Raw genomic sequence first — 12,401 nt, 5'->3', positions numbered from 1 at the left:
GCCCACTGCTATTCTAACACAACCCTGTATATACACAGTGGCCCACTGCCATTCTAACACAATCCCTCCCAACTCTCTGGTCTCACTGTCACTGTTTCTGTCTGTCCATCTGTCTGTCTGTCTGTCCTCTCAGTGAGTGAGGCGCCCAAGGAGGTCCAAGTGAGAAAGTACCTTCCATCCTCTCACTACCTGGAGGAGAAGACTGACGAGCAGAAGAAAGATGAGGTGTGTGTGTGTGTGTGTGTGCGTTGCTACTATCTGAATTAGTGATGCACTGAAATTGCATTTTTGGCCAATACCGATATCTGATGGTTTCCTTGCCCCCAAAAATTATACCAATATTTTTTTTTAATTGCAGCCTTTTAAGTTAAACAGATAACACACACGGACGCAGTGGTCTAAGGCACTGCATCTCAGTGCAAGAGGCATTGTGGGATAGGTTAGGAATGCTGTGTTGCACGTGTAGCGCCACATTTTTCCTGGTGTCATGTACCTACGTTATATAGGTATGCACGTCAGCATATCACCCATATATCCTGCATCCCTAATCTGAACGTGTACAAGCATCTTATTATAGTGAGTATTTCTCTGTGAGTGCAGCTAGCTAGACGCTTGGTGACTGTTTTGTCACGGTAATAGTGTGAATAGTTATTAGTAGTGATGGGATAATCTATATCTATATCATGTATGAATGTTTCATTTTCTGTTCATTTCCACGGCTTTGTGAAGTCCAGACAACTGCTTGCAGATTTTCCATTGGGTTAGACGTAAATATCCTGGTAGCAGATAGACCTACCTAACCAGTTTGAATACAATGGGAAGCCAGTTGACGGACCTTCAGCAGCCAGTTCACTATGCTGTTGAGAGCCTGTGAGAGGGTTTTGTGCCTGCAAGACTCATGAATGTTCATTACCTGATAGTGTAGGTTAACAACAAGGATAAACCGATACCTCAATATGTCTTGCTCATATTGATATCATGTTAAATGAGGGATATGGGTACTCACCACTAGTCAGTAGTGGGTCTATAGTGTGTTAACCACTAGTCAGTAGTGGGACTATAGTGTGTTAACCATCTGTCTTGGTACTCACCACTAGTTAGTAGTGGGACTATAGTGTGTTAACCATCTGTCTTGGTACTCAGCACTAGTCAGTAGTGGGACTATAGTGTGTTAACCATCTGTCTTGGTACTCACCACTAGTCAATAGTGGGACTATAGTGTGTTAACCATCTGTCTTGGTACTCACCACTAGTCAGTAGTGGGACTATAGTGTGTTAACCACTAGCAGTAGTGGGACTATAGTGTGTTAACCACTAGTCAGTAGTGGGACTATAGTGTGTTAACCACTAGTCAGTAGTGGGAATATAGTGTGTTAACCATCTGTCTGTACTACAGCTGTTGAGTGCCATGATAGGCAAGCTGGGGAACATGGACGACAACCCTCTACCACAGGAGTCCTTCCAGGGAGTAGAAGACGATGAGTGGGTGAGTGACACACACACAAACACAAATGTACACACAGACACACACACACACACACACACACAAATGTACACACAAACACACACACATTTACCCATGCTCTTGTGTCTTTCAGGGTGACTAGTGTGTGTTGCCTTGCGGACCAATCAGGGTCCAGCAGTAGCCAAGGGCCTGTTGGACTGAAACGTGTCATTCCTGTGTGCCACTGATGTGTCCTATGTCAAAAGAACATCTCTCAAACACATAACATTAACCTGTCATTAGGGTTGTAAAATTCTGTCAACAAAATGTCTAGGTTTTCCAGAAATACCAATTGGAGAATTCTTGGATTTCCTGCTTGTTTTCCTGGGAATTTTAGGGAAAGTTACCAGACTTTTGCAGCCCTACCTCCCATATCCTCGTATCATCCTCTAATACTCTGAGTAAGTAGATGTTGCCTCTAACCATTGACTGAATCAGGATCAGATATGTTTTCCTCCTCATAATGTTTAAAGGTAGGACTGGGGTTTGGGAATCTGATCCTAGGTCTGTTGTTAAAGGCAACCTCACCCCCAATTTGACCTTTGACTTGCAGCTGCCTTGTACTGTAAATAGCTAACATTCCTACCAGGCTAGATAGTTAAATGACTCCCAACACTCCCTTACAACCCAGCCCTTACCGCCACACTGGATGGACACCTGTGTGTCTGTCACCACTCCTAACCTTACACCTGTGTGTCTGTCACCACTCCTAACCTTACACCTGTGTGTCTGTCACCACTCCTAACCTTACACCTGTGTGTCTGTCACCACTCCTAACCTTAGACCTGTGTCATAATAATAATGACTAGACCACTGCTTGCTTTTTTATGGGCCAATATGAACCATAGTCCATAATCTTCTAAACACAGTAACTATGAAAAAGTCAAACGCATGCACCTGAATACAGTATCTATGGTCTTCCAGATGTACCACCTCCTATGCATCACTATACATTACACACACACACACACACACAGACTCACACTCCACCTGGATATCCCATCTGCACCTCCAGCTCCTGTAGTCCGTGGATGTTGGATGGTCTGTGGTATCCCCATACGGCCTCAACAAGCACACAGCAAAAACACACAGACAGGGTACAACAGGGTAAAAACAGCCTTCAGGTTAAAGCATGGCTGTCTTCTATTGATAGGAATATAATATTGTTTTGTTGTTTAGGTAGCTTCATTCTCTGGCCAGTGATAAAGACCTACTAACAGTCCTGTACCACTCCAGGGTCGTGTTCATTAATCACCAAACGGACGAAAACAACCTCAAACAGGGAGGGATTACCTGGATTTTCGTTTTCCGTTGCAAAGCATTTCAAAACGTTTTCCGTTGCGTGCCGTAATGAACGTGACCCAGGTGCATATCTTAGTTCAGCCACCAGATCTTGGGAGATAGTTTATAGCATCGGGGCTGCGCTCTGTTTTGGGGGACTCTAAAATGTGTGTGACGTTCTTACATGTGGGTGTCATGTATTGAAAAGCCAAAACACCCCCTGTGGGAGTTGTACAGGAGTGTGTCTGTGGATCTCTGAGGTTGTAATGTGGTGGGAAGTAGTATGTATCTGTACCTTTCTTTCTAGATTGATAGACTGTATAACTGGAATTCCTGTACCTCATATGTTAACACTTCGTCTTAAGACTGTTATTGAAGTATTCCTCACTAAAGGAGCTCATTCTTTTATTATACTGTAGTAAACAATCATTTTGTTACTTTTTCTTAATAACGTACAGTATTATTACTATATGATGCAATCACAGCAGCCATGATCAAGACTAGTACAACACAAGGCAATACTTTTAATAGGCTAATCCAAGTCTGATCGAACCAATCATGTTGTTTACAATGACAGAAAGACTGGAACCAACCAAGCATTCTTGAATAGTAGTCAGACTCACTGAGTTTACACAGGCAGTCCAATTCTGTCATGTGTTTTTTAATTGGTCTTTAAACCAATCAGATAAGAGCTTTTTGCCAGTACTTGGGCAAAATATCAGAATTGGGCTGCCTGTGTAAACGCAGCCATTGTGGAGTACTTGACAAGTGAACAGACACCACTGCATTGACTGTAGGGCCTAGATATTGTTGGTGTCAGTGATTGTGTGTTTGTCATGTGTTTTGTGCCTGCAATCTCTCAGATGTCTTACATTGTTCTTTGGGAAATTAACAAAAAGAAAAATCTCTTTTATACTTTGAATAAAGCATTATTTCTCTGTCCGTCTTATGAATAATGGTTTTGTGGGAATGTTCATGTTGCCTTGCAATAAACAACTGTTTGAACCTTGTACACATGTCATTTCTTTGTCTTTCAATTTGTTGCTTAAAACAAAAGTATGTTTAAAGGGGAAATGTTTGTTAATCTCAAAGAAAAAGGAGTAAACTAGTAAATGTACTTATGTCATGATGTTGCCAGGAGATTCTGACTCGACCTGTAGTGGTGCTTCCCTATGAAATGTCACTGGCACAGGAGAGAGCTGTCCGTCACACGTCCACAAGAATCAGCTTTCCAAACATTACTCTTTTGGGGTGAGGTTCCATTTATTCCACAAGAATCAGCTTTCCAAACATGACTCTTTTGGGGTGAGGTTCCATTTATTCCACAAGAATCAGCTTTCCAAACATTATTATTTTGGGGTGAAGTTCCATTTATTCCACAAGAATCAGCTTTCCAAACATGACTCTTTTGGGGTGAGGTTCCATTTATTCCACAAGAATCAGCTTTCCAAACATGACTCTTTTGGGGTGAGGTTCCATTTATTCCACAAGAATCAGCTTTCCAAACATGACTCTTTTGGGGTGAGGTTCCATTTATTCCACAAGAATCAGCTTTCCAAACATGACTCTTTTGGGGTGAGGTTCCATTTATTCCACAAGAATCAGCTTTCCAAACATTACTCTTTTGGGGTGAAGTTCCATTTATTCCACAAGAATCAGCTTTCCAAACAGTACTCTTTTGGGGTGAAGTTCCATGTATTGCGTATATAAAATATAAATGGCTCCAAAACACATATTCCTGTAGAAAAGGGTACAGAGAGATGGACTCTATAAGCTATAATCTATAATCTGTGATACGGTAATAACTGTATGTGCTCTCTTCTCACCTGATAACTCTTCCTGGTCACCTGTGCTAATTATATACACACATGACCAGTGACCCATGACCCCAACATAGTGCCCTCTTGTGTACAAAACAAGTCAAAATGACCCTTGACAGATACCAGATACACAACTCATAAACAGGCCAAAATGGCTCCTACACTACCGTTACGCTTGTTTACACTGAGCTGCACTGGGGTCGGAGAGCATGACTGTAGATCAAGACACCGCAGAGCCGGCGTGAGATATGGCCTGAAAAAGTACCTCAATCCAGGATTGAGAAATGTGTTGTATTCCCAATTGTCCCATTATCCCAACTGTTACACCGGGAAGATTGAACGTCTTCATGCTAATGGCACTAGAACTTGTGTTGAACAACGTCGTCCCTTGTGGGGAATGGCTTAGTATGGCAAACTTTCCCCGAACTATGGATGCTCGTTTGAAGTACAGTAATTCATTGGTAATCCATGTCATTGTTGTCAAGGGTGCATTAACAAAGGCAGTAAACAGCCACACACAAGAACATGGTTGTTGTTGAATTGTTTATTTCTTTGTTCGAGCTCCAAAAACATAACTGGTGGACACGGTCTTAACAAATACACAACATCACATCCTCATTCATGTTTAAAAAGCATTTATAGGGACAAAAACACTACATACAATAGCAAATGAATTCACAATGACAAATTCATAACATTGCTATACGGCACAGTATGAAGACCAGACTGAGTCCTGTTTTGGCAGTCCTGTACCTGTGCCCATGAGGGGAGGAGTTTAAGTCGAGGCGCATGGACTGAGCTCTGCTGAGGGCCCTGGCCTCTATTCATTCAAAATGATTCAGTAGCATTAGAAGTCCCTCCCACTAGTTCCAGAGTACATTCTAATGTAAGCTAATATAGCTATTATTAATCCTATTGTCTTGACGGAGACGGGAGAAAAACACTTAAGTATATCCCTAATTCATGAAAATCATGTACAAAGCAATAACAGATGTCCCACTGGTGGTTAGTATCATGTTAGAATATAATGGAAACAGTAATACCGTTTCCAACTCAGGCCACAATAGGGATATCCGAAGAAAGATAATAGAAGCAATTATTTCACTTGAGTAAAAACAATGGGAAAGGAAGTGAATGAAATTATGTTTAGCTATTGCCAAACAGGACTGATGAATGACTGCATGGCAAGCCTGGTGTTAGAAGACAGAAGACAGGAAGACCATCTCAGTATCATGGTACGGTGGACTGCAGCCGCTGTGATTAGTGACACATTACTACCATCTGAGTACTCAGAAGCTAATGGTTTAAATCAAACATCTCCTTAGAGGATACAAGGTACTTTTTGAAACAAAGTAACATCGTAATAATCTCTTGCACACGAGACAATAAAACATATCCTTGGAGGAGACGTGGTGCGGTGTATTTAAATAGGAAATCTCAACTAAAATCACTTAGAATCACTTTAGGGCCCTCAGCTCACCTCCGGCACCTTGACTAAACCTACTCCCCTCACCGGCGCAGGTACTGTACAGAGGACCTGCTTACTGCAAAAACAGGCAATGTTATCAATTAGTCACTGACATTTCCACAGCGCAATGACAGCCCGCACTGAGCCTGATTGGCTGACTGTCCATTGTTGTTCAAAGCACTTTCTACCTAGCATGAGGATAAAAAGGCCAGCTTTCCGGATAAATTAGCAGTCGCTCAATCTTTCCGGTGCAACAATGGGACAATTCGTAGTACAATGTATTCCTCATCCCTGGATTGAGGTCATGCTGTCCGAGCCTAGTGCAGCTAGCTGTAAGCACACAAGTCTGGTCTGCTGGCAAGACGTGATGATGAAGGCTGTGCAATGAAAATTGGTGCAATTTAAACAGCCATCCACTAGAGAGCAGTATTTTTATACAGAGAGAGCACCGGTTTGTGGATTTTCACCAAACTCGAATATCTTTGTTCCGAGTTTGGCCCTTGAACTTTGAACCTACTGCGACCTTGATGGGTGTACATGTGAAAACGCCGTGCTCCTCCACGGTCTTATTGTGTACTGTACTGTAAATAATTGGATAAACGCAATGGTGAGATATTTTTGTATTTTGAAACGCTATGAATAGCTGTGTCATGATTAGGGAAACTGTGAAGGAGAAACGCTGCTTGCTTCTCTTGCTATAGCCCGCACACCTTGCCAATCTTGGCTATCTAATTTAGCTTATGCAACCGTAATGTATCCTTGATATGTCTTCTATCTTTGTAGCTAACGTTAGGTAGCTGGCTCATATTGTTGTTTAATAAGCGAGCTAACTACACACATATAAACGCAAAATGTAAAGTGTTGGTCCCATGTTTCATGAGATTAAATAAAATATCCCAGAAATATTCCATATGAACAGAAAGCTTATTTCTCAATGTTGTGTGCAAATGTTTTGCTACCCTGTTAGTGACCATTTCTCCTTTGCCAAGATAATCCATCCACCTGACTGGTGTTGCATATCAAGAAGACGGTTAAACAGCATGTTCAATATATATAGGTGCACCTTGTGCTGGGGAAAATAAATGGCCACTCTAAAATGTACAGTTTTGTCACAACGCAATGCCACAGATGTCTGAAGGTTTGAGGAGACGTGAATTTGTCATGCTGACTGCAGGAATGTCCACCAGAGCTGCCAAAGAATTGAGTGTTCATTTCACCATAAGCCGCCTTCGTCATTTTAGAGAATTTGGCCGTACGTCCAACCAGCCTCCCAACCGCAGAACACGTGTATGGCGTTGTGTGGGCGAGCGGTTTGCTGAGTGCTCCATGGTGGCGGTGGGGTTATGGTATGGGCTGACATAAGCTACAGACAACTAATAGTATTGAATTTTATTGATGGCAATTTAAATGCACCTAGATATCGTGACAAAATCCTGAGGCATTGTCGTGTCATTCACCTCATGTTTTAGCATGACAATGCACAGCCCCTTGTCGCAAGGATCTGGAAGCTGAAACTGTGCCAGTTCTTCCATGGCGTGCATACTCACCAGACGTGTCACCCATTGAGCATGTTTGGGATGCTCTGGATCTACGTGTACGACATCGTGTTCCAGTTCCAGCCAATACCCAGAAACTTCACACAGCCATTGTAGAGGAGTTGGACAACATGCACTGCATAAGGCAAATGGTGGTCACATCAGATACTGACTGGTTTTCTGATCCACGCCCCTACTTTTTTAAAAGGTATCTGTGACTGACAGTCATGTGAAATCCATAGATTAGGGCCTAATGAATTTATTTCAATTGACTGATATCCTTATATGAATTGTAACTGAGTAAAATTGTAAAAACGATTGCATGTTGCGTTATGTGTTTGTTCAGGGTAGTTAATGATGCTCTCATCAGCACTGCGCATACAACACAGTCACTGTGTGCTTCAGACCTGCTCTACCTTTGCCCGCTCTGTTTGATCTAATACTTCTGTAACAGTATGACTATGGCTGGTTCCCAATGTTGCCTGTCAACACAATGTTCCTGAAACTAATCAGGTCTAATGCTCTCTGAGGGGGAGAAGTGGGTTTTGTTTACATTGTTCCTGAAACTAATCAGGTCTAATGCTCTCTGATAGGGAGAAGTGGGTTTTGTTTACATTGTTCCTGAAACTAATCAGGTCTAATGCTCTCTGATAGGGAGAAGTGGGTTTTGTTTACATTGTTCCTGAAACTAATCAGGTCTAATGCTCTCTGATAGGGAGAAGTGGGTTTTGTTTACATTGTTCCTGAAACTAATCAGGTCTAATGCTCTCTGATAGGGAGAAGTGGGTTTTGTTTACATTGTTCCTGAAACTAATCAGGTCTAATGCTCTCTGATAGGGAGAAGTGGGTTTTGTTTACATTGTTCCTGAAACTAATCAGGTCTAATGCTCTCTGATAGGGAGAAGTGGGTTTTGTTTACATTGTTCCTGAAACTAATCAGGTCTAATGCTCTCTGATAGGGAGAAGTGGGTTTTGTTTACATTGTTCCTGAAACTAATCAGGTCTAATGCTCTCTGATAGGGAGAAGTGGGTTTTGTTTACATTGTTCCTGAAACTAATCAGGTCTAATGCTCTCTGATAGGGAGAAGTGGGTTTTGTTTACATTGTTCCTGAAACTAATCAGGTCTAATGCTCTCTGATAGGGAGAAGTGGGTTTTGTTTACATTGTTCCTGAAACTAATCAGGTCTAATGCTCTCTGATAGGGAGAAGTGGGTTTTGTTTACATTGTTCCTGAAACTAATCAGGTCTAATGCTCTCTGATAGGGAGAAGTGGGTTTTGTTTACATTGTTCCTGAAACTAATCAGGTCTAATGCTCTCTGATAGGGAGAAGTGGGTTTTGTTTACATTGTTCCTGAAACTAATCAGGTCTAATGCTCTCTGATAGGGAGAAGTGGGTTTTGTTTACATTGTTCCTGAAACTAATCAGGTCTAATGCTCTCTGATAGGGAGAAGTGGGTTTTGTTTACATTGTTCCTGAAACTAATCAGGTCTAATGCTCTCTGATAGGGAGAAGTGGGTTTTGTTTACATTGTTCCTGAAACTAATCAGGTCTAATGCTCTCTGATAGGGAGAAGTGGGTTTTGTTTACATTGTTCCTGAAACTAATCAGGTCTAATGCTCTCTGATAGGGAGAAGTGGGTTTTGTTTACATTGTTCCTGAAACTAATCAGGTCTAATGCTCTCTGATAGGGAGAAGTGGGTTTTGTTTACATTGTTCCTGAAACTAATCAGGTCTAATGCTCTCTGATAGGGAGAAGTGGGTTTTGTTTACATTGCGGTCGCCATTCATTCATTATGAGCTGTAATCTGTCGCGAGACTAGGCCTTCTTGAGCCAAACCAGACTGTTGCTTTCTGTTGACATAAAGTGGAACTAACAATCTCTCGTCTTTGTGTAGGCGAAATATCTTGCGCAGATCATTGTCATGGGGGCGCAGGTAGTAGGACGGGCGTTTGCGCGTGCATTGCGGCAAGAATATGCAGGTATGTTCCTCACTTCCTCACTGTCTCTGAGAGAGAAACTAACTGTTGCATAAATGTTCCTTACCTGAGAAGGTGACCAACCCGGTCTCTTCTGTCTCTGTCTGCAGCCAGTCAAGCTGCAGCGGAGGCCAGGGGGCGTGCCGGACAGCAGTCAGCAGCAGCCTCTAGTCTCACTGGGATTACCTTACAGGAGGCCCAGCAGATCCTCAATATCGCCACACTCACCCCTGAGGAGCTCCAGAAGGTACACACACTTTAAAGTACATTGAAGACAACACCCAGAGAACACAGGCCCTGTCCCTGCCTCGCCCCTTCCCCTAGGAACTTCACGGCACACAGATGGTTGGATGGGTATTAACAATGTACCGGTACCTACATCTTGTCCCCTAACAGGCTAGGAGGAGATGTTGCATGTCGTTAATCCCTGTCCAGTCATATTTACACAAGTGTCTATGGGGTAGGGCGCAGGCTAGAGGGTTTTCTGGACAGGGTCATACTCACAAATTTAGAAAACAGGAAGTTCCTTCATGTGGCCTACATACAAGACAGACAAGTGTGTGTATGTGGTTGTAAATGTATTTCCATATTAGGCCATTGGTGGGGCCAACCTGTTCATGACTGACCTGTTGTACTTTGTCAACAGAACTATGAACACCTTTTTAAAGTCAATGACAAGGAGGTGGGCGGATCTTTCTATCTACAGTCCAAGGTGAGGTTCATTGTTCAATTTCCAGTATCGCACCATCTCTGTGCGAGTCAGTGATTATTAGTGCCAGAGAGGCTTGAAACCATGTGACTCAACAAGCAATTGCTTCCTTGTATCCATGGAGACTCAGACCACCTCCTTGAGGTATTCATAAGGTGTAATGGCAAGTTGAGTCTCTTGGGTTTCATACCTCTTTGGTGCTTGTACAGAGCCTTGCACAGAGCTGTCCTGATGATAGCGCACATTCTTAGACCTGTAGTCACTATCATGATCATGCCTTATATTAGGACTAGAGGTCGGCCGATTATGATTTTTCAACTCCGATACCGATTATTGGAGGACCAAAAAAAGACGATACAGATTAATATTTGTAATAGTGACAATTACAACAATACTGAATGAACACTTATTTTAACTTGATATAATACATCAATAAAATCAATTTGGCCTCAAATAAATAATGAAACATGTTCAATTTGGTTTAAATAATGCAAAAACAAAGTGTTGGAGAAGAAAGTAAAAGTGCAATATGTGCCATGTAAGAAAGCTAACGTTTCAGTTCCTTGCTCAGAACATGAGAACATATGAAAGCTGGTGGTTCCTTTTAACATGAGTCTTTAATATTCCCAGGTAAGAAGTTTTAGGTTGTAGTTATTATAGGAATTATAGGACTATTTCTCTCTATACCATTTGTATTTAATTAACCGTTGACTATTGGATGTTCTTATAGGCACTTTAGTATTGCCAGTGTAACAGTATAGCTTCCGTCCCTCTCCTCACTCGAACCAGGAACACATGGACAACAGCCACCCTCAAAGCAACGTTATCCATGCAGAGCAAGGGGAATAACTACCCCAAGTGACGTTTGAAACGCTATTAGCGCGCACCCTGCTAACCAGCTAGCCATTTCACATCGGTTACACCAGCCTATTCTCAAGAGTTGATAGGCTTGAAGTCATAAACAGCGCAATGCTTGACGCACAACGAAGAGCTGCTGGCAAAATGCACGAAAGTGCTGTTTGAATGAATGCTTACGAGCCTGCTCGTTCTGCCCCTGAACGAGGCAGTTAACCCACCGTTTCTAGGCCGTCATTGAAAATAAGAATGTGTTCTTAACTGACTTGCCTAGTTAAATAAAGATTCAATAAAGGTGTAAAAAAAAAAACTTGGAATCGGCCATTCCGATTAATCGGTCGACCTCTAATTAGGACACCAGATCCAGTGGTAGCCTAAATTAAATTTACAATGTCAATGTATCATTACAATAACAGAACAGTAGACAAATATGACTTGCCATGTATTGAGGTGCACTGCTAAGGATTTTGATCAATTAATTGTGTGTGTCCTGTCTGCTTGTGTGTGTGTGTCCTGTCTGCTTGTGTGTGTCCTGTCTGCTTGTGTGTGTCCTGTCTGCTTGTGTGTGTGTGTTTGTCCTGTCTGCTTGTGTGTGTGTGTGTGTCCTGTCTGCTTGTATGTGTCCATGTCCGTCCCTTTGTGTATTTTGAAGGTGGTGAGAGCGAAGGAGCGTCTAGATGAGGAGCTCTCTATTCAGACACAGGACAGTCAACCCAAACCCCCACCAGAGCAGAAGCAACAGACTCCAGAAACATGAACCGTCCCCCTCCCTACCCCACCCACTGTAAATTATACCCTCAATAAAAGCCTCATCCTTTTCTCAACCCGTGTCTCTGTGTGTATGACTCTTTACGAGATCAGTGTCGTGTTCATTATGCGCCAAACGGAAGAAACCGGACTGAATCGGGGAGGTTCTATACCTGGAATTGGCCAATAAGAAACACTTATTTTCATTTTCCGCATTGTGCTCTAATGAACACAACCTGTGAATTAGACCTGGGTCACATCTATTTCACAATGCTGCCACTGTGTGGTTGGTCACAGCAGTGTAAGCCTCCATAATGGAAGAATTTAGCAGTTTTTGTTACTAGGAGTAGAGCCATCCTGTGCCATTATCCAATACGTATATGATCGTCTGTGTTGACCTGTCATTCAGGGTTCCCCACCTGTTTTAATCACCAACTGTTTACATAGCAGTTTGCAAACAATGTAATATATTTTAATCATTGAGTTAATAAAGCCGCATACA

At 42.3% G+C, this 12,401-nt stretch overlaps 3 protein-coding genes across 4 annotated transcripts in view; 2 read left to right on the top strand and 1 right to left on the bottom strand.

Annotated features, from left to right (window-relative positions):
• Positions 1–3,795, top strand: part of coro7 (coronin 7) — a 270,650-nt gene extending 266,855 nt beyond the window's left edge. For both annotated transcript variants that reach the window (XM_090197319.1, XM_090197320.1), the window contains 3 exons: positions 134–225; positions 1,397–1,486; positions 1,599–3,795. In XM_090197319.1, the coding sequence (XP_090053445.1) occupies positions 134–225; positions 1,397–1,486; positions 1,599–1,607 (191 nt within the window). In that variant the 3' untranslated portion in view covers positions 1,608–3,795. The remainder of the gene's footprint in view (positions 1–133; positions 226–1,396; positions 1,487–1,598) is intronic.
• The window catches only part of vasnb (vasorin b), a 438,263-nt gene that overhangs the window by 118,439 nt on the left and 307,423 nt on the right, over positions 1–12,401 (bottom strand). The window lies entirely within an intron of this gene.
• Positions 6,544–11,976, top strand: pam16 (presequence translocase associated motor 16). Its single transcript, XM_036941763.2, has 5 exons — positions 6,544–6,680; positions 9,507–9,591; positions 9,699–9,835; positions 10,235–10,300; positions 11,805–11,976. The coding sequence occupies exons 1-5, from the start codon at positions 6,678–6,680 to the stop codon at positions 11,907–11,909; spliced, it is 396 nt and encodes a 131-aa protein (XP_036797658.1). The 5' UTR covers positions 6,544–6,677; the 3' UTR covers positions 11,910–11,976.

The sequence above is a fragment of the Oncorhynchus mykiss genome, chromosome 13 (assembly GCF_057628025.1).
Source record: "Oncorhynchus mykiss isolate SJ-2025 chromosome 13, ASM5762802v1, whole genome shotgun sequence".
Classification (NCBI taxonomy): Eukaryota; Metazoa; Chordata; class Actinopteri; order Salmoniformes; family Salmonidae; genus Oncorhynchus; species Oncorhynchus mykiss.
Note: the sequence above shows the minus strand (reverse complement) of the source record. Positions and strands in the feature narration are given on the sequence as shown.